The sequence below is a fragment of the Pleurodeles waltl genome, chromosome 7 (assembly GCF_031143425.1).
Source record: "Pleurodeles waltl isolate 20211129_DDA chromosome 7, aPleWal1.hap1.20221129, whole genome shotgun sequence".
NCBI lineage: Eukaryota > Metazoa > Chordata > Amphibia > Caudata > Salamandridae > Pleurodeles > Pleurodeles waltl.
The window spans coordinates 99,559,203-99,586,478 of record NC_090446.1 but is presented as its reverse complement, the minus strand read 5'-3'; the positions used below and the strand labels follow the sequence as shown (position 1 = coordinate 99,586,478).

The following is a 27,276-nucleotide window of genomic DNA, read 5'->3' as shown; positions in this document are numbered from 1 at the left end:
AAGATCCAGGCATGACAGTCAATCACTAAGCTGGTGCCAATAGCACAACTCACACAGCTAGTGGTATCTGAACCTATCTGTAAAATGTATTTGGTCACATCCTGTTTGTTATGGACCACCTGAGCAAAGGTGTTTCATAACTCTTTTAAGAGGATAGGCAGATCTTGTGAGTCATAACCTTCAGCGCATTAGTGTATGTTCCCAACAAGGAGAAAACATTCAAACACTGCAGTGGCCAAACTAGCAGAAAAAAATACCGTCTTGCCAACTCCACCACCCACTGTGGTTCAGTTCTTGTTTTTTAGGTTTTGGGGTTTTTTTTGGGGTGGAGGGGAGGGGAAAGGGGGGGGAAGCATTCACCTAGAGCAGGCATATGGCCCTACCGATGGGGTGACTTACCAGTGACATTGAACATGGTTTTGACAACGTTCCCAACAGGGTTTCTGTTAAGTCTTTACTGGAAAGGTAGCACAGCCACATAAGTGGAAGGCCCAGCTTACCAAATTTCTGCAAGCAAATTAGCTTTAAATTCCACAGTTGGCAAATGTAGATCCAAAACTTCTGCAGCTCTACAGATCACCACATTGAGGAGGCACTTTTCTCAGAGGACACCAAATTGGGAATCCAAATCAGCCTTTGGTGAGCTATCAAGGCAACTAACATTCTGAAGGTCTAAATACAGACCAGCATCACCCTTCTAAGGAAGTAAAAAATTGTCAGCTTCTTCAACATTAACTGGAACATTCTGAATGTCTGGTATCCTATCTGAACTAAAGTGGCCTCAACAGGCCGTTAAATAGTGGTGTTGAGGCAACAGCAATTTTAATGGAGCCTCACACCATAGGTTGTGCTTATGTAATTTCACAACAAGACCTTGGCCGAGATCTAGCTGAATTCAGCTCTGGATCGCACCCGAAAGAAGCATTTTTATAAATGGTACAGGAGTAATCCTCTCTGTACAACAGATTACCTTAAATCACTCCTCGGGAGGTTGTCTTCAGTTTGGCACTGAATGGCTGCAAAAAAAGGCATCTGCTACATGTGGATGGCACTTCACACCTTTCGTTAAGACTGTCTAGAGAATCATTTCAAAATATTCACCAAGAGCCAAAAATCTTGCTGGTACTGTTATGATCTTACTCCCAAGCTTCTGTTCACACTTTCAATGATGACCCTGTAGCACCTTTTAAGACCTCATTGAAAATAACGGGATTATGTCATCACTCTTGGAGCAAATCTATGAGTGCATGTTTGTGAAGAAATTACCTGTATACTTTCAATTATAGAGAACAACTAATTTTTAGCTGGGGTATGAACATTCTGTGGTTTCGGGTCACTCCTTTGCTAACGTTCAATGGCTTGTTGCTTATATTACCCGATGCACATGGTGCAGATCATAATAACAACGGCTTCCCAAGAGCAGTTTTAGGTACATGCTCTCCCATGCTGCTTTCTTATCGGACAGTAATATTGTGACGAACAAAGTGAATGGCAGTAAACTTGGGGCACAGAAATTGCAGAGGAAATGCGACTGACCAAGGTCAATGAGTACACCTGTCCATTTTAGTCTTGAGGATTACACATACCCTAGGATTAGGTATAGTCATACTATTACCTTGAGGTCTGTGTAATAAATATTAATAAAGTTCTATCAAGTATCAGGATGAAACTGCCAATGTTCTGGGTACAATGGGACAAGATTAAACCCATGTAGGCAGTTCGGACAGTACAATCTCCTAGAAAGCTGCTGTTGACCACCAAGTTTACAGAGAACACAACATGTGAGTGATGATTACTTGGGGCACCTTTCTCTTTTAGATGGCCAGCACATAGCCACAAACTCACCTCTTCTTAAGGATGCATATCAGAAGGCACACACAACAAATTCCCCAACCAAGGTTAATCCTGAAAAATCTGCAGATCAATGGTCCTTTACTTTGGATTCTTCGCACTCAACCACGTTCCTAATGGAGAAGTGATCTACAAACCCAGGTTCAATGGTGCTTTATCAACATGAGTACAATGGTCCTCAATATTCCTTGTTCTTCTTGGCTCTTCTGTTCACATCACAATCAACTGTCTCTTATTCTTCTCAACATCACTGCCCACTAAGAAGTCTGATTTAAGGACAATGGACTGCTTTCATTTGTAGTCACCATTGCCGCCTCGGACTACACACTTCCTTCAGTCAGAGCAGGTGGCAAAAAAAGACAGATGTATCTACACTGTTCTAGCCCCCTAGCTTTATATAGTCCACAGCTTCACTGCTCTCAGAGCCCCCTTCTCTGCAAAACAAATCCGAAAACATTTATCTGAAAGCAGAGATGCTGAGTCCTACCTTGTTAATTCATAGGTCTCTCCCAGCAGAGGGTTGAAGGGTTTGCCGGTTCTTTCCCACTGAGATGCGACCGCAGAAACAGCAAAAGCAGCTACAGTCTGTGAAGAGAGAGACAGACTATGTTACTAACCGTACAATGTGCGATGACAACATACTTCCAATTCCTGGAATAAAGAGGAGTTTTTCTTCCTCATGCATTTGCACTTGCATCCAGCGAGAGATCAGTGGCGAGTAAACAAAGAACGTAGTTTTGACAGGAGTAGGCAACGCAATTGTTAGAACAAATTATATACACATTACTGCTTAGTATTTATTTGTTAGTTTAGCTGCAGCTTGCAAATATTACGAATGAGCATCCCACTGGCACGGGTCCTGCATGAGTTCTGCTCTTAATTATCTAGTGACATTTTCCTTCTCAACATTAAGATCCACCATTCAGAAATGTGTTTTGGTACAGCCAATAACATAGTAACCTCCTATCATAAAATCTTCCCCTTCCCTCCAATGCGTCCTACACTTGTCTACAAATCACCCCACAACAGTTACATTTTTACAATCTTTTCTGCTGTTTAGGTGAGGTCTACTCTCAGGCTGATCTCACAACAATCTCAACACCATTGTCTTTTAGAAATCACAACAGGGATGGCTTCCCATCTAGCCCGGTCTACCTTAGTGCTTTGCGTCCTACACAGTGACATTATTATCTTGGGATGAACATGATGATCCAAGGGGAATATTGTGATAGGGATTCCAACCTAGATTTCTGTGTGCAGTGCTGTTTTAATAAGGCACATGATCTTCCAAATATTAATACTTTTCAAAAGGTGCTGCTCTGCTTCTTTTGTTTCGGACGTAAACACTTAAAGAACTTCCCATGAGTATTGGGATGCACTAAAAACAGCGAGTAACCTACTCAGCTCAAATTGTTTTATTATATGCAATGGATCAGTCAAATGCTTTCATTTTATTAGTTCAATCTATAATGAAATCTCATTTATGCAAAAAAATTCTGGAGTTGTAAAAATAAAATGCCTTCTTCAAAAGGTATATTTAGAAGTATCAATAAAAAATACCAGATACAACCCTAGACACCTTTAATTGCTCTTGTAACAACAAATTAGAAGTGAGCTCCTAACATTAGATTAGGTACAATAAGGGCTAAAATCCACATTTATCTCCAATCCAGACATATCATTAGAAGCAGCTAGGATAAAATCACTATAAATTCTGAGCATCAGGAGTGTGGTGTAGAAAGGAGGATATCATATCCAGGAGAAAGGAAGAAGAGCACTGAGGGCTATGGGTATGTAAATGTTTTTTCCTGCTGTAGTTTTGTGAAATTTCTGGGTTTAGTCCTTTGGAAAGTTTCTTGGTTTACCTGTGAGTTTACAACGTTTTGCTCCACAGAGCAAGGTAATTTTCACTCTTATGACAAGCCTGATGTAAAATGCATGAAGGATGCTTCTGTACAGGTTTACCTCTTTTCATGACACACCTTTACTGCACAACAGAAGAACACGGTTTTCTGAGAACAATATTGTATGCAGAACAATTTTGATGGGGTAAAATGAGGATATTTCACAAACCGGCCGAAAAGTCACACTCTTGAAGCAAAGTGGCTAGCCGAAAAAATGTTCCTACCTTGGCAAAGTGTTTCATAGTTCTATGTAACAATTGCAAAAAAGGCACCCTTCTAATGTGGACGTGTAAACCATGAGAACTTTCATATCCCCTAACAAACGGCCTTAACCTAAAAACAAAGCTTATGTACGGTAGAGCACAAATGTTTATCAGACACAGATTTCAATGCACAAAACTTTACTTAATCTAGAAACAGCATATTTTGCATACTTGCATAACACAACAATGAACAAATAAACAACTTTCATAACAGTACTATATACTTCAGTTTTACACCTGTAAGAACTGAACATTATTTAACAAACTGGGAATGACGAAAGGCTGAGTTAGACTCGCTGGGGATCTAATTCGGATCACTGCAAATGTTAGATGTGAGGATTTATGTTGGTGTGATACCTATTTTTGTTAAATGAAGGTCATTATACATTATTGCATTTTGCTGGCTGGTTAAGACCTATGCCAATCTAAAGAGGTTTAATGTATTCAATTAGTGCTTAGAGAAAGAAAGTGGATGTGCGACGTGTTAACATGTCAAGTCTAATTTGCAGAAAGAACTGAAAACCCAATTCTGACAGATGTGGATGCAATTCCTTCACGCATCTTTTTCATACTTAAGCTACCTTAAAGCAAGCATTGGCAAATCCAATAGATCTGGCAATGGCTGAAAGCCTTTAGTTTGGCAATCTTGACTTTGATTTGTCATTTTTTTAATTATAAAACTTTGTTTTAAGGACTCTAGTGTCTCTAAAGGACTGCTGGATTAGGGACGGCAGCACTGCCGCTTGTATGCGATCGAGTCACTCCTACACCTGTTGACAACCGTCAGCCCAATCCTTCCAGCTCTCTAGCAGCACCTCACCAAAACACACACAGTAAAGGTGATTTTTGCCAGCCTAGTACATGGACCCTGTAAATCTCTCACGGAAATAGCGGTGGAACAAGTCTTACCCTTTTCTCTCAATAGCAATAAGTCTCTTACAAACACACACACAGGCAAGAAAAAAAAAGGACAGAGAATAGTTTTCAAAACATTTATTGAAAAGACTGCAATCTGCGATAAAATGCATGTGCTGCAATGATTTGGATAATGACAAGTAACAAAATCAGGACTGTGAAAATAAGCGATGTAAATATGAACAACCGCAACATATTGCAAACTGAATATTCAAATTCCTCCCTAAAGTGTATATTCTACCCTAAAGAGAGCAAAGCATGATAAACCTAATCTGCCAATGCTGTGTCCATGAGAAGCACCCCAACTCCATTTACTTTACAACAAGGTCAGCCTCCAATCAGGCTCCATAAAGACACAAACGCTGAGGTCTGCTGCAAAGTGACGTGCAGTATAGATGGAATATCGTGGGTGGAGCCACCTCTGATGGCCTTCGTCTCACAAGGTGTTTTTTTCATAAGGCCATGTTATTATTTGAGCAAAAATCCGGACGTGGATATGCACCTAAATGTTAGGTTGTGTGCGCAAACTCGTATCAGCAATATCATAACAAATGCCTGAAATGCTCACATTCTGTTCTTCTCCAACGTAAAGAAAAAAACACAATGACAATCTAATACCTAAATTACTGATAATTACGTTTTCACGGAATTGCAACTGTTTATGGAAAAACAACACTTCTTCTAAAATGCAAGCAATGGTAACGTTAATAAAACTGAAGAACAAAAAAAGAGCATGTTATCTAGGTTTTACAGGCCTGCAAGCCGAAGCTAAGCTAAACTCCTATACCCAGACAAACTAAAATGGACCCACAACATATTGTTGGAAAAGCTGCCAGTCGCCCTGACAAAATAAAAAAAATATTGTTTAAACGCAGAAATGCTTTGGTCTCAAAAAAATACATACTTCTATTGTAGACTCTGGCACTGAAGGGAACTACTTTGTGTATGGATATGTCTCTTGTGAAAGAGCAGAATGCTGTCACTCTCAGTGAAGCTAGGCAGTGGCTGGTGTGGGCTGACCCACTGACCCATGCTCTATGCTATAGTGAGTGGCAAAAAAGATGTGAATGTAGCAATGTTATACAGAATTTTAGTAGAAACAAAATGAGAATTTTTATTAAAAGGAACCAGGTAAAAATACAACGACGTAGGAAAGAAAGGAGGAAACTAAGTGATAATGAATGATAAAGTACTAAAATAACATTCCAAGATGGCCAACAGTGCACTAGCAAATGCATGCATGGGAGACCCATCTTAAAATGATTTTAGTTGCATTTATAGCAAAACTATTCAGAGACTGCCACTGGTGCATTCACACACACTAGGATTACAATTTTACTACAATCATCACAGACACTGACACCAGTCCTTAAAACTGTCACCTAAAAAATAATTGAAATCAGCTGCATTATTGTAATTAGTTCAATGAAGACAAAAATAAGGACAAAAAATATCCAGAAGGGTGGCACAGACCACTATTAAGCCACCGCTACACAAAATCTTGAGGTTGGAACCAATTAAACGGAGCCATGGAACAAACTGGGGCCTCCACTTCGCCTTAAGAACGCATTCCTACCCCATAATTAGTAGTCTCCCCACCTCAGATCCAGATCAAATATAAACCTGTAACAGAATCCTACCAGGTCTGGATATTTCAACTCTGCGCATCAAATCAAAAGTAGACTGAGTACATCCGATCCTACTCAGCAATCTTGCAGGTGATTTAATCCCACCTTCCTACATGAGAGCCTATACTTGTCTGCTCCTGCTGCCATTGGACGTGGTAAGCTGGCTGAGTCAATCGATACGACAACGACAATAGGTATTCCAGGTAACACAATGGGTAGTCAAAGACCTTGAAATCTTAAGTACCCAGTCCATTGGCATGCACCACAGAGTTACATTAACGAGCTGTAGATGCCAAAACTCGCTCTTGGTGCAACAATGTGCCCATAATCGGCATTCCTGAAAATACAGAATCTCAAAACAGTGAATTTTCTTGAAACTTGGATCAAAACTTGATGCCCTCCAACCAACTTTCACCATGGTTCACAACTGAACGAGACCACAGGGCGCTGACTCCTAAGTCGCCACTGGGTGCGTCCCCCAGGCCAATGACTGCTTGTGTCCTTACCTTTTGGTATAGGGATGCTTACTTCGGAAGGCCCGCGCCTGTCCTGACCTACGTTGCGAGGATGCAAAGGTTCTTCTTTTTCCTAACTACACCACTGATGTACAACAACGCTCCTATTTGGACGTCAAACAGAAAGTCAGAGCTGTGTGAATATAATATTGTGTACTTTTCCCTGCCAGGCTCCGAATCATATATGCGATCAAGACCCACTTCTTCGACACACCATCAGCTGCATGGCAGTGGCTCACAGAAAAGCGTCCAGTCAACATCTCCCAATATGATGCTCCACAGAGGTCTCACCAGATGGACTAATTTTGATCCGCCCTCAAATTAAAATCGCAATGACAACGCACCCGCTCAAAGAAACTGATGCAAAACCAACGTTCAGTGCCTGGTTCACTGCCCTCTCAGACCCGCAGCCGGTCCATCCCGCGGCCCTTCACCAAAGAGAGACAATGCGTCCAGCTCTGCCGGGGTGAAGCCACCAGAGAGATCCAAGCCCATTCAGGGCAAGGCCAGAAGTGAGACAGACTTTTCCTGGAGTACCATACTCTGATTGTAAACTTATAACTGGTTCACAGGGCCTGAAGGCAGACAAAAAAGAATATTAGTACTCAGGCTTAAGGGCTATATTTCATCCTACAACATGGAAGAGTCTACCAGTGCCCATTGGTTCTATATTATGTTTTACTATTTGTGCTTACTTTACAGAGTGACAGATGTTTCTTGGGAGGAAGTATGTGGAGGGGGCAGAGTTGGCAAGATGGAAAGTTACAGGTTCCTTAAGTTGATTTTGTTGCTATCCTGGACTTATGTTCTTATTTTTTTCCTTGTCACTTTTCCACACATGGGCACACACTTTCACAGGGGTTCGAACACCGTCAACATCTTACACAACATTGAGAGATGTCGCCAACCAGACGATGACCTGTTGGGTGGGATGGGAAGTGGTTCTCACCGACGACTGCACAGTATCTGTCACCCAATGATGTCAACTGTACATGCTTTGTCTTGGAACGTTAACGGTCTGCTGGACAAAGTGAAATGCACAGAAGTACTCACATTTCCCCAAAGACATCTTCCGGAGGTGCTCCTGTAAATGGAGAACCATTTCTTGGGCGACTGCTGTCCCTTCCTAGCATGTAGAGGATACAACAGTCTTCCACGCGGGAGATATATCCAGAGTCATAGCACACCTTACACAAGGTGACTTTAATGCGGTTCCTGCCCAAGACATGGACACATCACGGCCCCTTTCTGCCACCAGAAGCACTAGGACTCAACACCTCACTGACTGTCTTACCTCTTCGGGATTATGTGATGAATAGCAGATCTGGCACCCACAGCGCAAGCAATATACCCACACATTGGCAGCACACCACATGCATCATGCATTCTTGTATTGACCTCATCCTCATGCCCGCCCCAGACTGTTGTACAGTTACACACGTAGAGATCCTACCAAGTGGAATATCAGATCATACCCCTCTGCTCCTAAACCTTGACCCCTGAAGGACAGAAGCGACCCATGTGGCACCTATACGCATGGTATTTGCAAGACAGATCCTGTACTCGTTTCCTAAAAATGGAGCTTCAGGCATATTTCAGTTTCAACGAATGCTCAGTTCCCTCGTGGGATCCTCTGGGATGCCAGTAAAACAACGATTAGAGGCCTTGCTAACGGCTATATACGGTCCCAAGAATGGAAGCGTTTGGCTCACATAACGCAATCTATGGAGGTGGCCAAACACTGATGGCGTGCCTCCCTGGCGAGAATATATGGTTGGGGCAATAAAAATGGGTAAAGACTGTACTGTTTGGTCTCCCATCAACAAATGTTCAGAACTGTACCCAAAATTATGGGCAATGACGGCATTAAACTACGCTCTCAGAGGTTGCAGGGGCACCCAATACTACTGACCGCTCTATGCAGCGTTCTCTATGGTCGACCCCGAGTATGCTGTCCCCTTCCTAAATGACGTATCACTCTCACAGCTGTCTCAAACGAGACACAGATGCTGGGTGAACCTTTCACAACTGCCGAAATAGATTCCGCGATCTCTGTGATGGCCTCTGGCGGCATTTTCTGGCTGCATTTCCTTCGAATATTATGTGGCCTTTTGAGGTAGCTTGACCATACAACTGTTGGCCCACTATAAAGAGGTTAATCAACTGCGCACCTTTCCACCTGAAATTGATCCGGACACTATAGTGGTTATTTCAAAAAGTCACTCTCATTTGATATCATATGCCGGTTATCGTCCAATTTCACTCATTAACGAAGAAGTTAAGATTTACTCTATGATGTTGGCGACCCACCTCAAGAAAGTGCTACACACCCTGATACACCCAGACCAGGTCAAGTTTAATGCCGAATCGCGGCACAAGAAACTGTATACGCAGACTCTACATGGCTCTGGCGCACAGACAGACTGCCCCCAAATCTAGCCTTTTTTATAGACTTCGAGAAGGAATTTGACACAGTGGATCGAGGGTATCTGCAGTTGGTGTTGCAGCGAGCAGGAGTAGGCGCCCATTTTTGTAAGATGGTCCGAGCTCTATTCACTAATCCTACAGATTGAGTACAGGTTAATGGAGCTCTCTCACACAAATTCCCCATTCGGAGATGTACCGCAAGGGATGTCCCTTGTCTCCTGTCCTTTTAGCTCAGGCAATTAAGTCATTGGCATTACTGATCAGAGGCGACCCTATGATTCAAGGGTGCGAAGACTTCATAGCCTTATATGTGGATGATGTCCTCCTCTATTTAGCAGACCCAACTGAGTGACCCCTGTTGTTTACAGCTCCTCCAATGTTTTGAAGATACTTCTGGCCTCCAACTGAATCCTTCCAAATCAGTCTTGGTTCCTCTTGTACCATCCTGGGATTGCTTTGATTGGCAAGAAATAGTGCCCATCCGCAGTCTGAGCCTTAAATAAATAGGCATTTTGGTGGCACTCCTTCCCAAACTTGCATGGTGCTTAAATATAATCCCATTGACACAGAAGGCCAATGGTGACCTGGCTAGATGCCCCCCCCCCACCTGAAGGTCAGAGGCAACATTCCCTCATATAAAATGATGATCCTACTGCGATTTCTATAAATTCTTCAAAACACACCATTTCTTTTGCCACATACATGGTTCCAAGCGCAAGACAAGATGGCAACCTCATTCCTCTGGCACGGATCCAGACACCACATAGCGCTCCAACTTTGTCAGTGCGGGCAATACAACGGAGAACTATGAATGACAAATTTGTATTTATACTACCTGGCCTTCCATGTTTTGGTAATAACAGATTGGTTTAGTGGGGGATGGGCAGATCCTGCATATCAGTTGGAGCTCGCATAAATAACCTTCCCCCAGGTTCTAGATCACTGCTATGGTTCCCCAATTCCTACAAACACTGCCCTGGTGACCAAAACAGTCCTGCTGGCCTAGAGGGCAGAATTACGCCTTACCCGTTGGATCAACACCATTACCCAACAAACGCCCCTATGGCATGGCACCTGGCTGCGGGAGGTGACAATGCTGACGGGATTTCACAGATGGGACTTGAATGGTATATTCCGGCTGGGGGATATCTGGGCGGGGTCATACATACGCTCTTTTTAAGAACTTCAAACCATTTACAAGCTTACACATATGCAAGTTTACAAATATATCCTGCTGAGGCACGCCCTTCTCTCCCACATCTCTCATGTGTTTCACTCCTGGAGTTCAGTCCACTGGGGCCACTGGGAAGGGGCGGTATCCCTCAAATCTATAGGACATGGATTATCAACAACCCCAGCGATTTAAGTCATCTAAGAAATCTATGGAAACACTGGATGGGCCCTATCGAAGATGAGGACTGGAGAGATGCCTTTATGGCACCTAGAAATATAACCATTTCCTCACAATTGCATATGGTTCAAGAATACTATCTCTATAGAGCGTGTCTCTCACCAGCAAGGCTGGACCATGCAGGGCCTCCCCAGACCCTGCTTGAACATCGCTGTGGGGCCACTCCAGCTAATTTCTTCCACAAGATCTTGCTATGCCAGGAGATACAGAGGTTTTGGCTTGAAGTTACAGGTGAACTCGCAGAGGTACCGCGATGGAAGATTTCAATGTACCCCTTAGTGGTTCTACTGGCTGTCCTGGATGGCGTTAGGGGCACAAAAGCAGATCATAACTTCTTAGGAACAGCCTTGATTGTGGCCAAACGTGACACTGCAAAGTGCTGGAAAGTGCACACACCTCGCTTACTCTCTGGATGGGGGCGAGGTGTGGATTGGTGTGCAAGACAGGAACGGTCAGTGTATGAGGCCAGGGGATGTCCTCGTAAGCATGATCATGTATGTGGGGAATTGGATGGGACAGGTCCCAAAAGGTCTTACCGGACCCAAGCGTCCATTACATAATTCGTGCAGATATACATCTAGGCTACACTGATTAACACTGTCAAATGTTTGATTGATTATGAGGTAACGGAGCTCCCCAAAGATGTGTCTGCCGCCAAAGCTTTTCTACCTGAAAACTTAATAAAACCGGTTTATCAAAAAAGTCTTAACATATTACTTTTTTGAATAAAATAGGTTGGTGAGACAGCCTAAGCTGTGAACTAAAGACAAAAGTAAGTTTTAATAAATGAGTAAAAAGAAAGTTAGCTAAAACTGCAAAGCAATACATTGTAGGCACAGAGGTACCTTGCCAGCACTCCTCTTAAACTTCAAGAGCTACATGCATACCAGGGGGTCGGGTTGCCACATTATAAACAGAACACTGCATCACAGATACCTGAAAGGGAGCGCTCAGCCAAAGCCACAACAAAAGAATTAACAAAATATGTATGTACACACACACACATTTATATATATATATATATATATATATATATATATACACACACATTGTTGTGCAGATTGTCAGCATATAGAGTCTAAAAATAGGATGGGATTTCTTCTAATGTGATGAGATTTCATTGAAAAACTCCAAATATCAACATTTGTTTGTATTATAATGCTAATATTTTGTGCTTGGTTTTATTATATTTGGCTTTGTAATGTGCTAAAACCATAAAGGCATCAAAGTATGTGTGCACTTTCATTCGTTAAAAAACGTGGACGTATACAAGTTACAATTTCATTTGTTCACAAAGCTAAAACTAAATATGGATAGACACTGATAAGGCAGCTACAAAATAAATATGTATAAATACAGAGACACAGCTGTTCATAAAACTGGGATTCCTAATCATGAACCTCTCAGCTATGATGCACACTAACAAACATCTAAAAGGACCCCAGATGAGGGAAGTACTTTTAAATTTTTTTAGGCACACCTGTCATTTAAAGTACCTGCATGATTTTGAGTCATACCCGGGCTGAGATAGTACCACCATGCATGTGCTAGTGTACAACTGGTGCCTCCTCTAGAGATATGATGGGACCCAGTGTATTTCCAACATGATTACTTCCTCATGCAAGCACCTCTTAAGGTGCAATCTCTTTCACTGTTGAGGTTGGATGTAAGGAATGTCACTTTGAGCCATTTATTCCTAAACATTTCATATACCTTTAGACTTGCATGTTGGCAACTGCTTTATAACACTTCTACTTTTTAAATACCTGCTCATTCAAGATTTTGGCGATTCCTTCTCTGGATGATAAACCGTTTGGGATGGAAAACTTTCAAGAGTGGATCATTAGGCAGAAAAATGTTAAAATGTCTCTTATGGTGTTGGTAGCTTGTCTGGAGCAGATGGGGAATCTCAATCCTTAAGACTAAGCCCCTAGGAGAACGTGGGCTCTTTGCATGCCGCAGAAGGAATGATTTCTTAGCTGTAATCCCTGTACTCTGTCAGGGTAATCTCCATTGAAGTCATAAGCTTTGAAGAGTCCCACTCACTTGCTGGGATCTAAGAGCATGTCTTTCAAATGTGTGTTCTTAAGTGTAAATGTTCGCCTTTCTTTAGCAAGGTCTGGAGAAACACTTAAGACATGAACAATTTGCAGCCTAGAATAAAAGGATACAATGGGCAATTTCTTCAGACTGTATTTAAAAAGGTAATCGAATATATAAATTTAAGTCAAATTGGCTAAGATCTGTAAAGCGGCTACATGGAGATCTGCTCACACTTTGACCAAACACTGTTGTTTGTATTCAGGCCTCCATGAGAAATGTATTTGCCTAAGCTGGTTGCTTGATTGGGTTCTCTGTCCTTTGCACTGCTTTTTGATGGGGGTGGGCTTGCTACTCGGTTCAAAGCTTATGACTATGACTGGAGACACCCTGTGAGAGAAGGAACTGTAATCCCAGGTCTCTTTCAAGGGAATGTCCACTGAAGTCAAAAGAACCATCCCTCCTCCCTGGTGGAAATGACAGAGATGATTTTTAGACCTATTTGACACTGCCACAACTCGGCAAAAAAGAACTGAAGCAACTGCCACCTGCTGGGCATTCTGGGATACTGGTGGTCTATGGGCTCTTAAAAGCACAAACACTGTTTTCACAGATACATAAGGGCAGCCTATGAGGCTACATTGTCCTCTATTCCTTCATCTTTATGTTTAAAAAAAGGGTGTGTGAAAGATTTAACTAGTCGAATTACCCATTTTCCAGCCTATTTGAATATGTGTGTGTATATATATATAAATATATATATATATATATATATATATATATAAAAAAACATGTGCGTTTTCAATGTAAATTCCCATAGGAGATATGAACAAGACTACAGCCCAAACCGCTGGACGCAATTACACCAAATTTAGCAGAAAGCTAGATTGTGGTCCGGAGATCACGCTTTTTGTCATTTGATGTAAATCCGTTCAGTAGTTTTAGAGAAATGAAAGGAAAAACAAACTGTACATCTAGGAGGCACAAACCCTTTGCGGATCCACTCGCCGCAGATTCACGAACCCTTGTGTCACAGCAAGCCCCTTATTGACTGCCTGCAACCTGAGCAGAAAGTTCCGGCCGCCATTTTATGTAACGGATATGGTCCTTGGGGCTGAAAACAAATAGGAGAGGTGTGATAAGGAGTCAGGGAGGAGGCACCCTGACCCGCCTGGGTGGGATTATGTGTTTGTATGAGGGTCATATTAGGAGTTTAAAATGAAGAACAATATGTATTTCACCATGTGCGATATTGGGGAATACCTTGTGATGCTCAGCGCGGCCCCCATGTAACACTGTGACGAATTCAAGAATATCACGAAAAAAATAAAATCACACACTCAGACCCATTCAGGCACTTGTGCACCAATTCACAGACCTACTCACACACTGATGCACCCACTCACTCTTGCACCCACTCACAGACCCACTCAGACACTCAGGCACCCACTCACAGACCCACTCAGACACTCATGCACCTACTCAGGTCATGCGTGGCTCTGGGTTGGGTGGGTTTAGGAGGTTGGCTGTAGTCGCAAACCCCAGCGGTGGTTGGATTAATGTAAAGTTAATAAAATTACTTTACGTTAAAAAAAAAAAAATTGACATTCACTGAAAAAAAAAAAAAAAAGTTACAGGGATGTTATATTTAGGTTCACCACTGAAACATACAAAAACCACAGAAATTCAGCAGTTAGAGTTATTTCAAGTAACTATAACTCATGCCCTAATGTAACTATAACTCACGCCCTCGCCATGCACTGCTAACCACCCTATGTATTACATCACTCCTAACATCATCTATGACATCATTGATAATATCACAGATATATCTATGACCTCTGAGGTGTCAAGTAAGTGACACCTTATCAATCAATCGATTTATTACAGCTCATCACCCCAAGGAGTATACAGGCGCTAAGGCTTGTCGCCCTGGGTCCGTTGCTACTCCTCGAAGAGCAATTGGTGGGGTGGGGGCGCAATTGGTCATTCCAGACCTCAGCTGTGAGATAGGAGAAGGAGTGACCTCCGCCACAGTGGATTCTGGGAAATGTGTGAGGGCGCAAGTTGTCGAGCGGAGCTTCCTGGTTGTCTAGTGTAAAAGGGAGTATACGGTTGATTAGATTGGGTCTGATGTTGTGTAGGGCTTTGTATGCGAGGGTGAGAGCCCTGAATTTGCACCTCTTGTGCACCAGCAACCAGTGGAGACCTGAGGTGTGGGATGATGTAGATCCATCTAGGGAGGTCGAGGAGGGGTCTCGCTGTTGTGTTCTGGATTGTCTGAAGGCGGTGGAGGAGCTGGGTGGGAAGTCCGACGTAGAGGGCACTTCTGTAGTCTAGTCTGCTGGTAATGATGGCTTGGGTGACAGTATTTCTGGTTTCGATAGGGATCCATCTAAAGATCTTCCATAGCATGCAGAGGTTGTGGAAGCAGAAGGAGGCCACTACTTTTATCTGCTGTTTGAAAATGAGTTTGCTGTTGATGATGATGATGATGATGCCAAGGTTGCTGGCGTGATTGGTTGGGGGTTTATCTCAGCATGGAGGACCAACAGGAGTCATCTCAGAGGGAGGGATTGCCTCTGAAGATGATCACCTCAGTCTTGCCCATGTTCAGTTTCAAGCAATTGGATTTCATCCATTCAGAGAAGTGTATCATGATGTTGCTGAAGATGCCTATGGGGGTGGCGTGGTCTTCAAAAAGGGAGAGTATGAGTTTGGTGTCATCTGCGGTTGAGATGATGTTGAGTCCATGGGAATGAACAATATTGGCTAACGGTTTCACATAGATGTTCAAAAGGGTGGTGCTGAGAGAGGATTCCTGGGGGACAGCGCATATGTTGCCCTTAGGTTCTTAGATGAAGGAAATGAAGCGGACCCTCTGGGTGCGGCCTGTGATGAAGGTGTGGATCCATTTGAGGATGTTGCTTCGGATCCTGATGTAGTGGAGTCTGGAGGTAAGGGTGTAGTGGGAGGTGGTGTCGAATGCGGCAGAGATGTCTAGGAGAATCAGGACCGCTTTCTCTCCATGGTCGAGGAGAGACCGGATGTCTGTTGCGGGTGAAAAGGGTGGTCTCGGTGCTGTAGTTGGAACGGAAACCACATTAGGTGGAGTCAAGAAGGTTGTGCCTTTCCAGGTGTTCGGAGAGCTACTCGTTGGCAGCTTTTTCCAGGACTTTCGCTGGGAATGGGAGCAGAGAGCTCGGGTGGTACTTTTTTAGTTTGCTGGGATCAGCGGAAGGTTTCTTCAGGAGCAGGATCTCTGCTTGTTTCCATACTTCCGGGATAGTGGCAGTCCTGATCGAGGGGTTGAGGATGGAAGCGAGATTACTGCTCATTTCCTTTTGGCCCAGATTAAAGATGTGATGTGGGAATGGGTCGTTGGGTGAGCTGGAGTGGGTCGAACTCATGACAGCGGCTGGTTTCCAGTCGGCGCGGAGGCGGCTGGTGGAGTCCTCAGATGGAGTCTGTAGGTGTTCACTGCTGGTGGATTGGGGGTGAAAGTTTCTGCAGATGGTTGTGATGTTTTCAGTGGAAGTAGTCAGCTAGTGAGTTGAAGAGGGTCAGGGTAGGTTGGATTGTTTTTTTTGTGGCTGAGGGCGAGAACTCTTTCACGATCTTGAAGAGTTCCTTCGGGCAGCTGGTGCTCACCTCGATGCAGCTGAGTAGGGCGACCTTTTTAGCTTTTCTGAGATGGAGAATATATCTGTTCAGAGCATCTTTGTAGGTGGTTCAGTCTGCGAGGTCCTTGCTACTACGCCACTGTCTTCTTAATCTTTTGCGTTCTCTCTTGAGTGTGTGTAGTTTGGGAGTGAACCACCTTGCGAGTTTGCTACATCTTCTGGGTGCAGAGCTCCTTGAAGGGGCAAGAATGTTGGCACTGTTGAAGAGCCATTCGGATGAATTGCTGGCATCTTGTTCAAAGTTGCCAGAGAGGTTGGGTTTGCTGGACTGGAGGGCTGTGGTCCACTGGGTTTCCTGTGCCTAAGGTGCCATAAATTGTCAAGCCTCCCACATTAAATTGAGCACAACTTTAACAACAAAATAAGAGGGTAATGCCTTCTCTACAAATGGTTTCCACTCCCACTGTATTCTGGCCCTTTGAGCATTTTACTACTGACCTCGTCCTTATCCTGTACTGTTGCTATCTCCAAAATGTCACTGCCCGATGATGTTCCTGGTTAAATCATACGCTGGGGCTGAAAAGTCGACACCTTTATAACTAAAGGTCTCCACTAATGATTAGAACACCTTATTTATGTGCCTCACTTATATTATGCTGTTTGTATGATTCACACCATTACTGTGATGAAATGTTCAGATTTGCAGGACCTTTTACAACATAAAACTTTGTTGCTCATACTTGTAGAACAGTATTTCTTTTTCAATATAAATATTCTGTTACATTTAACGTTTTGTAGTATCCAGTACATACATGTAATGCAAGATTTAATTCAATTGCCTTAGATTTGTTTTGATATCTCTTCTAATTTTCATGACATCTTGTAGGACATATGTCCTAAATTAAAATAACCCCAAATAATTAAGCAACCTACAATTAACTGTATCCAGCGGAACCACTGTTCTTTTTTTAGATATATTGATACCTAGGTAACAAGGGTTACTGGGTCACCCTTTTCAATTTTGTACACATCGGGTGGAGCATGGTTTCATTACAGCTACTTCGACCCAGGTACTAACACAATTAGAAACCGGAACAAGCTCAGCCAGAAAGGTGAAAACAGAAACTACCGCCGAGCCCGTGGAGAGCGTTCGAGAAGTGTTTGAGAACACACAGCAGTAGTTTAGACAAGTGAGGTCACCCACTGCTTTCTGAAAGCCACTCAAAGGAAACACTGGGTAAAGAGTTACATTTGTGAAAGTTCTTCAACTTTGAAACAGAAGAAACCTTAATGGAAAGCAACAGGAAGCAGCCTGTTCAATCAAAAAATGCCCTAGTGATACGCAGCCCAGCAGAAGTGGCCAGACATATAAATCCAGCACTGGTCCAGAGAGCTCGGAACACCTGCGACAGACAGACAGACAGACAGAGGAGGAGACTTCAGGTTCCACAGTACCACCACAGCCTGATGCCACATGGGTCGCGATACAAGTTGCTGTGATCCCAGACTGCAGATTAGACGTCAACCAATAAAAGGTCAGACAGACAGACAGCACAAGTATACACTCAAAGCTATTACCGAAATGTGATAGAGGTCTTCTCACTGTGAGAAGGCACTCCTATTCACACATGAGGTAAGACTAACACCAATCTGTCGATCACTGCAGTGCATCTCAAGACAGGTATCTTCTAGCGAGAATACAAAACATTATCAACGGCCCAAAACAAACTTTCAAAGGCATTTATCGAGCACACACCATGTATTTCCAATGGTTTCTTTAACGAAAATGTTTGCATTCCGAGGAAAAAATCAGGGCCGATTCTGCTCACGTCCCCCCCCCCCCCCCAGTTTGTCCTGTACACTAACCATCTGCTCGAAGGGTCACCTTAGGAGGGTCACGCCAGATGCTATTCAGTTGGTAGTAAATACATTATAAAATACAAAAACTGCATAACCCTGGAAAGCCCCCAAAACGCACTCACCTGCATCCTGGCCACAGGGTCCGAGAGAGAGCAGGCCTTATTGATGAGGTAAATGTGCTCCATGTACTCCGTGATCCTCTGCAGGAAACTCATGGGCTCATTGAAGGCTATAGGCATTGTAATTTTTGACAATTCCTATTAGTGAGAAAAAAAATGCTGTCAGCAGACACATTAAAGACACCATCAATATTCTTGCTGCTACGGTGATCACTGAAACAGACTGAAAACTGACTGCAGGAAACACCAGGCATGTGCAGCGAGATGGATCCCCAGAAACTCACAGCAGGGAGAGATGGGGGTGGATGGAGAGGTAGAGCAGCTCCTGCTGAATGTGTTCCCCTACCACAGGAGGCGTGCAGGCAAGACTGCCATGCTTAGCCTCAGTGTCATTAGCCGTGCTCCGTGCAGGTCCTTCTGTGTGCTTAGCTCTACAACATCTGCATTGGAGTCCTAATTCCTGCTGCTCTCCATCAGCAGAACTTCTGCAATGGGAAAACCTTGCTCCCACCGCAGTTACCTTGATCGCTACGGACGCTGATTTGTCAAGATCTTTCCATAGAAGGCTAAATGCAAGATACCTTTTCACTACTTTAGAGGAACATTCTAGTGAGCACAGAGCAGATAACCACCCCTCGCGAGCCAAACTCACTAGCAAAGTAAAGAGAAAACACTGCGGGTTCTGTTTTCTCACTGCAGCAGACCATGACATGCAGGACTGTAAGAGGAGGCTCTGCATGCGAGCTGAGGGAGAGGTTCATGCGCGTACAAAAATAAACTGAAGATTTAGCTTGCCATCTTCCAGAACTATGCTGCCATATTGCTGTGAGACAAGTATATTTTAGAGGCACATTTTTAAAGAAGACAAACTTTTACTACATTGTAAAACTCAGATTTACACTTTGACATAATGTTTTGTTTCAGAATTGAGCATGGTTGTGGGGATGGGGGGGGGCTGGAGGGGCAGAAGAGCAACAAGTTTCTAGTGAATGAAGCACCCTTTGCACTTTAGTGGTTCTTGAGCAGGTGGAGCCTGTCGGGGGGCTTCTTCAGACTTGCGGAGGGCTTTTAACAGGAACATGAAAAGCTGGATTAAGTATGAAAATGATGTTGCCACCAGTTGTAGATCCTTTGCTCTTACTATAAGGGTACACCATTTAGGTCAGGGTTCTCCAATTCAGGTCTTAGAAGGATGGATCCATGACAGGTTTCAGGATAATCACAGTGTAGGCAACCCACCTTTTCTAGACTCCCTGGATTTCTCACCTTTTGCTGGACCCTGTATTTGTTTGCTGTAAACCTCTGTGTGCTTTACTATTGCTAACCAGTAGTAAAGTACCTGTGCTACCCCTGTAAACATAGTTAAAATTGGCTTATTCCTAATTGGGGCACTGAACATGCTTACATATCCTAGTATATGATGTGAAAAGTAGAACTAGGGCCTGCAAGTTAAAATGTCACTTATGGACAGCAGCACCTATTGTGTCACCCATTACAGAGGCAGTATAAACATGACTACAGGCCTACCTTGTGAAGCCTGTTAAAATAGCCCTTTTGGACTGGTCAGAATCTCCCTTATAAATATTAATGAATCACCACTACGTAAACCTTCTGGCCTAAAAGGTTGGTTGTAGAGTATTTAAAAGTGAGAACTGTAGAACATTAATATAACCATGTCCCTACAGTGACAAGGCACAAAATGCTTTTCACTATGGCAGGCCTAGCTGCCCTATGAACAAAACCATAGTGCAGATTAAAATTCAAGCGTTGCAAACTGGAAAGAGAGTGGCTAGGAAAAAAATTAAACACTATTTTAAATATGTGTGTAAAACCCCCCCAAAAAAACAACAAAAAAACAATGCAATGGTGAATTTGGATTGTAGTCAAAATTAAAGAAAAGTAACTTTTAGACTATTACCTTTTTCCTGCCTGAAGCTCCTGAAGGCTAATTTGAATTCACTCTCCATCTTCTCCCAGCCTGTGCTCCGCCTTGACTAAAGTGTGACATGTGCCCCAAGAGCAACAAGCAGGCTAATTTGAATGGACACAGAAGACTCCTCTGAACTCAGTAGAATATTCAGGCTGGGGGGCTGTGGGTCTCATTTTGAAAGCACAGTGTCAAATACTGCCTGGCAGGTCTGCACTGCATGTAGCACTTTGGAGCACGCTTCAAAAGAAGAGACAAGGATTACAAGACATTTCTTGTTGATCCCCTGTCCAGTTGCTGAAGGACTCTGCATTTGTCCTACCAGACTTCAGATAGGACAAGACACCTCTGGGTTTGTAGTGGGCACAGCCCCTAGTCAAACTGGAATTAAGTGTTAGCTGGGGGGGAGACACTAGAATTATCACAGTAGACTCCCCCCTTACACCTCTAGCCCCAGAGCTCAAATTCAGTGTGAACAAAGACTTTCGCCATCAAGAAAATACAGTGACAAATAGCATTTTGCATTTGTTTGCAGTAAGGCAAACAGGAAGAAGTGTAAAAGTGGGTATGGCTGGCCCTGTGAACTTTTACCCCACTTGATGGGTGCGTCAGGAGTCACCCCTACCCTTTTGGTGGCGACAGGTATACATGTGGCACTTAAGAGCACTTTCTGGATCTTCAAAAGATCTGTTGTATCTGACCTGAGAGGAGTCCTGAAGGACTGGAACAACTTACCCTTGCACTCAGGACAAAGAAACAAACTCAAAGGGTCAGGCAGCCAACTTATGTGGATGCAGAGAGACAAGCTTTAAGCAGCATTTTCCTGAAAGTACCCATTGATTAGTAGCAACTGGACCTGGACTGGTCTCTACTGCTCACAGAGGACCTAGGTGTCTCAGAATTGTACTCCTTTGGTTGGATGGGATTTAAACGACTAAGGGCCTGATTTAGAACTCAGCGGACGGGTTACTCCGTCACATCAGGGATGGATATCCTGTCTGCCAAAATCTAAATCCCATTATATTCTACAGGATTTAGATTTCTGCAAATGGGTTGCCCCCCCACACCCCTGGAAACCAACTGCGTGAAGACCTTTGTAATGCTTTGTGGCCCTAAAAATGCCAAGACGCACCCTATGAGGATATGAGAACGAACTTTAAAAAAAGTAGGTACCTTCTCGTGTCTGGGGCTAGAATTTGACTAAGTAGGTAGTTGGTGTCCCTGCTTAAAAAATAGGGTTTTACGCATGGTCTGTACAGTGGGTATTACCCACTCCCTGGCCGCCAATATAGGGTGGAAGCTGGTTGCCCTCATATTGGAGGTTTATAAGAGAAAACGTCTGCCAGCTGTGACCTATGGCATGGGGTTGTGAGGGTATAAAGATGTCAGGAACCTTCAGGAAGAGGAAAATCGATTCTGTCGTCGGTTGTTGGGTGTCCCGCCATCTACTCCCCATTTTTCTGTCCATCAGGAATTGGATCTTGAATACTTATAGGAAATAATTAGCGTCACCCCGTTGGAGCTGTGGTGTGCAATTTGGCTTAATAAAGAAGCCGCCCATAACCAGCTGATAATTCAGGATTGCCTTCTTAGTGATCCCGCTTGTTCAATCCCATGGCTGAAATACATCAAAGCACTTCTGAATGAAGTGGGTTGCCCACATTTGTTTAAAAATCCACATTTGACTACCAAAAAAAGACAAAATGTGGATATGTGACTGCTTCCTTGAGTTAAGGCGGGCAGCTCGTGAATCAAATGAAGTGGTCATGGTAACTGTCAAAGATTACTGTATGGTACAAATGTGCCCGGGCCCAGCCCCTTATTTATTGTTTATACATAATGTGCAGGAGAGATTGCTTTTAACCCACTTCAGACTAGGGCACCTTCACTGGTTACAGTCCTTTCCTCAAAGACAGTTCTCCTCCAGCACTATCTGTATCTGCACCTGTGATGAGCACTCCCCACAAACGCTGCTACATTTTATGTTCTTCTGTAAATACTATGCACCTCTAAGAAAATAGGACTTGGTACCTCTGTTAAGAAATGATAGCTTTTTCAATTGTAGGGCTGCTTTGCTTTTTCTTCACCAGTTAAATGATTATGAGGTATGTAGCTCCGTGGTCCATTTTTTTTAAAGGAGCGGTGGCCTGGCGTAAAAGGATGCTGTTTTAAAAAACAGTTGGGATGATTTGCTCGTAGACTAGGACCTGTACATATTTTTTATATTTTATATGTTTTACATTTCATGTGATATGTGTTTGTTTGAATTGCAAATAGGGGAGGACCTGTAAGTGATTTTAATATTTTATATGTTTCTACATTTCATGTGATAGGTGTTTGTTTAAATTGCATATAGGGGAGGACCTGTAAGTGTTATTTATATTTTATATGCCTCTTTATCTCGCGTGAATTTTAGTATCTTGAACTTATGTATGGTCTCGGTGATTTGCCTGTATGTTTTTATTGGTGTTTCTTTTGTTTATATTATATCAGAATAAAGATTTTACTACTACTACTGTTTTAGTACTCCATAATACTTTACACGTTGCTCCAAGTTAAGCCTGCCTGCCATATTTACGTGGCTTGAGCTCAGACTAATGTAGTGACAAGGGCTGTGGCTATTCTTTGAAGTGGGCAATCATCCACCCCAAATAATTAACCAATTTCTTACATACTTGTATTTAAAGTTACAGAATGTAAATTTAACTTAAAGGGATATTCTTGAAGCCTGGCATGGAACAGGTCGTAATGGACCAACATGATTTAGAGTCTCTCAGAAACAATCTCAATAAAATTCTAGTTAAGGTCATAAACCTCCCCCGTCCAGAGCTTAGTTTGAACTGATGGCTGCAGATGGAGACCTCCGGCACTGACGCTTGGGGACAGACTCTTATTTTTTCTTCACAATCTTGATCCACAGCAAGAGAGAAAAAAAATAATAAAAGGAGGAAAGAAGGATGAAAAGAAAGATAGAAACAGTCAAAAATTAGCCCGGGATGACAAGGAACCTGAAATAGTTAGACAAACAAGCAGGTATGGCCTGTGATGGAGTAAAAAGGCATGAGTTGCAACCAAGACTACGTAGCTCGGTACTCGGCACCTTCAACGCTCGATAGTGCGGGCAGTGGGCACTGCACTTCCCTTATATTACTGCATTGCCACAGAAACTAAGGGGGTTATTACAACTTTGGAGGAGGTGTTAATCCGTCCCATAAGTGACGGATATACCACAAGCCGTATTACGAGTTCCATAGGATATAATGGACTCGTAATACGGCTGGTGGTATATCCGTCACTTTTGGGACGGATTAACACCTCCTCCAAAGTTGTAATAACCCCCTAAGTGGCACAAGTGGACAACAATACACACATGGTCCACACTAAAACTTCACAATTAAAACAGATATCACTGCAACTTTTATTGTAAATTCTACTTTTTTTCTTAATTGTTTTTTTAATGACCAGATTTTGTTTAAAAGCCATGGCGGATGGGGCGGGGGGGGGGGGGGGGGAGATATGAGTTTGGAGGAGAAATATCAATGTTACTTTTACTTGGTGGAGAAATATAAATGTTACTTTTACGATAACACCATCGTTTTAGACAGCTACCATTTTCTTATTTTCATTATGTCACTGCCCTGAGCACATAATCATTTCAATTTCCAAATGCATATCTATAGGGATAAGGCAATCTAGATTATTAATGGGTGTCAATTACGAAATCATCACTATGTAGGCGTATTTAATTGATAGGTGAGCTAAAACAAACGATTATTTCAGATTGCAGGACTGAAGAGCTTGGCTGAATTTTGTATGGGTGTAGAGCAGTGCCCCTGGCGGTGCTCATTCAATATCAATACTTTTCTGGGCACCGTTGGCCCGCACAGTGTTTGTGCATGCAGTAATGGCAGCTAGTTAAGTGTCAAATACGTGACAAGTAAATACCCGCTTTCTACAGCTGACTGGGTGAGAAGCGAGCGCAATCTCCTGCACACCACACCCCTTCCCGCCCCCCGGGAGTGTTTCAAGGTCAGCTGCAAGTTAAATATTACAACATATTTTCCAAACTGTATAAAGCACCTCTCCTTTATCTGTAAGATTTGCTTCCTTGCATTTTTCTAACAACCCTTTCGAGTCAGAATCATACAAAGTGGCTGAAAATCTACTTGGAAGAGACTGGAGGAAGAATTTTAGAGTCTCATGTCCTTAAAGTGAAGGTATTTTGTAGAATATATGTATGTTACAGTTTAAGACGGTCGGAGATACCAGCCATGTTACAGAGGTCTTACCTGTTTGGAGAGCTAACCTATACGTTAGGTTGCATCCATCTTTAAGACACAGGCCTCCGACTGCAGAGAACACAAAATGCCTACACATCAGTAGGGAATAAAAGTCAGCAGGCAATGAAGGAGCAAGGGGAAGATTGCGTGTATTTGGGGTTGGATGTCAGCAGTGGGCTGGGGACAGGGCCTGGTCAAACCTTCTGCATGAGGCCAAAGGTCATACACAGAGTGATCTGGCTACCCGTGGTGGGCAGTCATTATTAAGAGTTTACAGCTGTTATCTGTACAAAAGTTGAAGTAAAACATTGGTTTATGTCTGGTGACCCTAGGTGATTTTATTATGGCTCTATAAGCCTAATTAGTAGGCCCACCACTGTAGACAGCTGATGTAGCATTTTGCTGAAGAGGTACAGGCCCGGATTGAGACAATTAAGCTGCACTTATGTAGCACATACCTCGCTGGAAAGCCACTGATTGCTGGTGTACTTTGAGGTGGATCTTGAAAGGACTACCATCACAAAGAATGTGAGCTTCAGGAGTCATTTTGTGTGATGAATTTGGCTAGTTTAGAGAATGAAACTTGGGCAAAGCCCGTAAGTGTTCTGTGGTAGCCTGATTGTTCTGAGAGCCACACTGGGACATCAAGGTCCTTAAATTCTCAAAGGCAATTAAATTCTAGGTGACTCTGAAGTGGAATAAATCATATCCTAAAGCAAGAACATAACTTATTGGAAGGTCTTCTTCCCAACTTCATCAATAACTTGTCAGTAGCTTCTTAAAAGGAAAGATATCGGCAACATCAAACTTTAGATACTGCTTACTCCAGATGTTGAGCACCTCGTAAAATAGCACTAACCTTCACTATTGTTTGTGAAATCATTCGAGAGGGTATATGAATTGGCAAGCAATGTATCACTGCCGAGCAACTAAAGTAGATATTACACAAATGGAGACAAGAGAGAATCTAGGGAAAGGCATGTTAACAAAAGAATTGGTGGGGTACCTGGTTCAGGCACATTGATATAGATACGCCAATACAGCAGCACCAGCACTGTTGCCACAAATTTCAAGTATCTAGTTAACCCTTTCCTCGACTTTTCAGTGAAGCGGAGTCTTCACTCAAGAACTGTTCAATTTTGAAAAGGACCTACAATTGAGAAGGTCCTCCAAATAAAGATATTATATTCATTACATGAAGTGTATTCTTCATTTACTTGAAGTCCTTGACTTTACACTGCTTTGTGAGCGACACACAAGTGTTCAATTACGTACTGGACTATTCTACCCAATGGTTGCATCAAGGTGCTGACTCAGTACAAAGAGAGCAACAGGAAATTATCTCTCATATCTAAGAATCAACATGACAGAGCAGCCAGCTCTTAAGCAAGTTAAAGGAATCAGTTTAGGGGAACACAGACGTGCTCTCGTAAGACCCCTCACTTGGGTATCAGAGAAGATGTGATGCTCTTGCACCCGGATAGGATACTATATTGAAATTGACAAGCCAAAAAATTAAACATTTATTTAAAAAAGCTATAATTGAGGGAAAAATGAAGTAATCAGTAAATGCTCAAGACATATTCGATGAATCTAAAAACTAGATTGGTCTGTTCAATTTTAAAGGGAGTTTTATAAACCAAATAAAGCAACTGGGTGTGATGATTACCACATCCCCAGGGTGGATGAGCTCACTGAACAGTACAACTGCTATGCATCAGTTACTCCTTGTGTTCATTACTCTGAAAGCAGAACCATTATATTACAGTGAATGGTTTCAAGTAAGACAACACCACCTGCTTCCAACCGCTAATTTAAAAGTTTCCCCATTCATTCAGTATTTGAACCATCTGTACTATTACTTATTTTGGCCCTGGTGTGAGTGCAGAGAGGCCTAACCCTTTCCCTGACTAGGAGACTTCCTGGGTCTGTCCTGTGACCCAAAGGGACGCATCGAGTGTGCCTCATTGTGGGCCACAACCTACTGTTCATGTCCTGGATCAGCATCTAGAGCAGTGATGGCAGCATAAAGTGGTTTTAGAGAAAATCTGTAGTAACTAGACCTTTTATCAATGTCACAAGGAGTGAGGCTTAAAGGTCCACTTGAGTAAAGTACTGCTATTATGTGTACGCACAGAACTTGTGCTGGCATCCCACGTACTTGTGGCATGCCTGTATAATGCGTTTAACACGTGGCAATAAGCTGTGTGTAAGAGTTAGTAAAAGGGCGAGTGGGATCCATTTTGGATGCCCCTGTCCTGGGACAGCGTTAGGTGGAGGGTGAGGACTATTCTCCCAGATAACAAAAGTATATTGACTGTATGCTTGTAGGTGGGATGCGAGCCACACGCTTATTTGAGAAGGATGGATTCAGGACTACCTTTAGAAATTCCATAAGGCATTTCGTAAGCAAGGAGCTGATTAGCTTTCCTGAGCATTGCCATTTGGTGGATGGTAATGGTGACGGGTGTGTCTGTGGCTTGCTTTGAGTGAAGTAAGGACATTTCTAGATG

At 42.9% G+C, this 27,276-nt stretch overlaps 1 protein-coding gene across 3 annotated transcripts in view; it reads right to left on the bottom strand.

The window, feature by feature from the left end:
• The window catches only part of OSBPL2 (oxysterol binding protein like 2), a 279,173-nt gene that overhangs the window by 92,649 nt on the left and 159,248 nt on the right, over window positions 1-27,276 (bottom strand). For all 3 annotated transcript variants that reach the window (XM_069243148.1, XM_069243150.1, XM_069243149.1), the window contains exons 5-6: window positions 18,560-18,694; window positions 2,339-2,436 (exon numbers count right to left, since the gene is read on the bottom strand). In XM_069243148.1, the coding sequence (XP_069099249.1) occupies window positions 2,339-2,436; window positions 18,560-18,694 (233 nt within the window). The remainder of the gene's footprint in view (window positions 1-2,338; window positions 2,437-18,559; window positions 18,695-27,276) is intronic.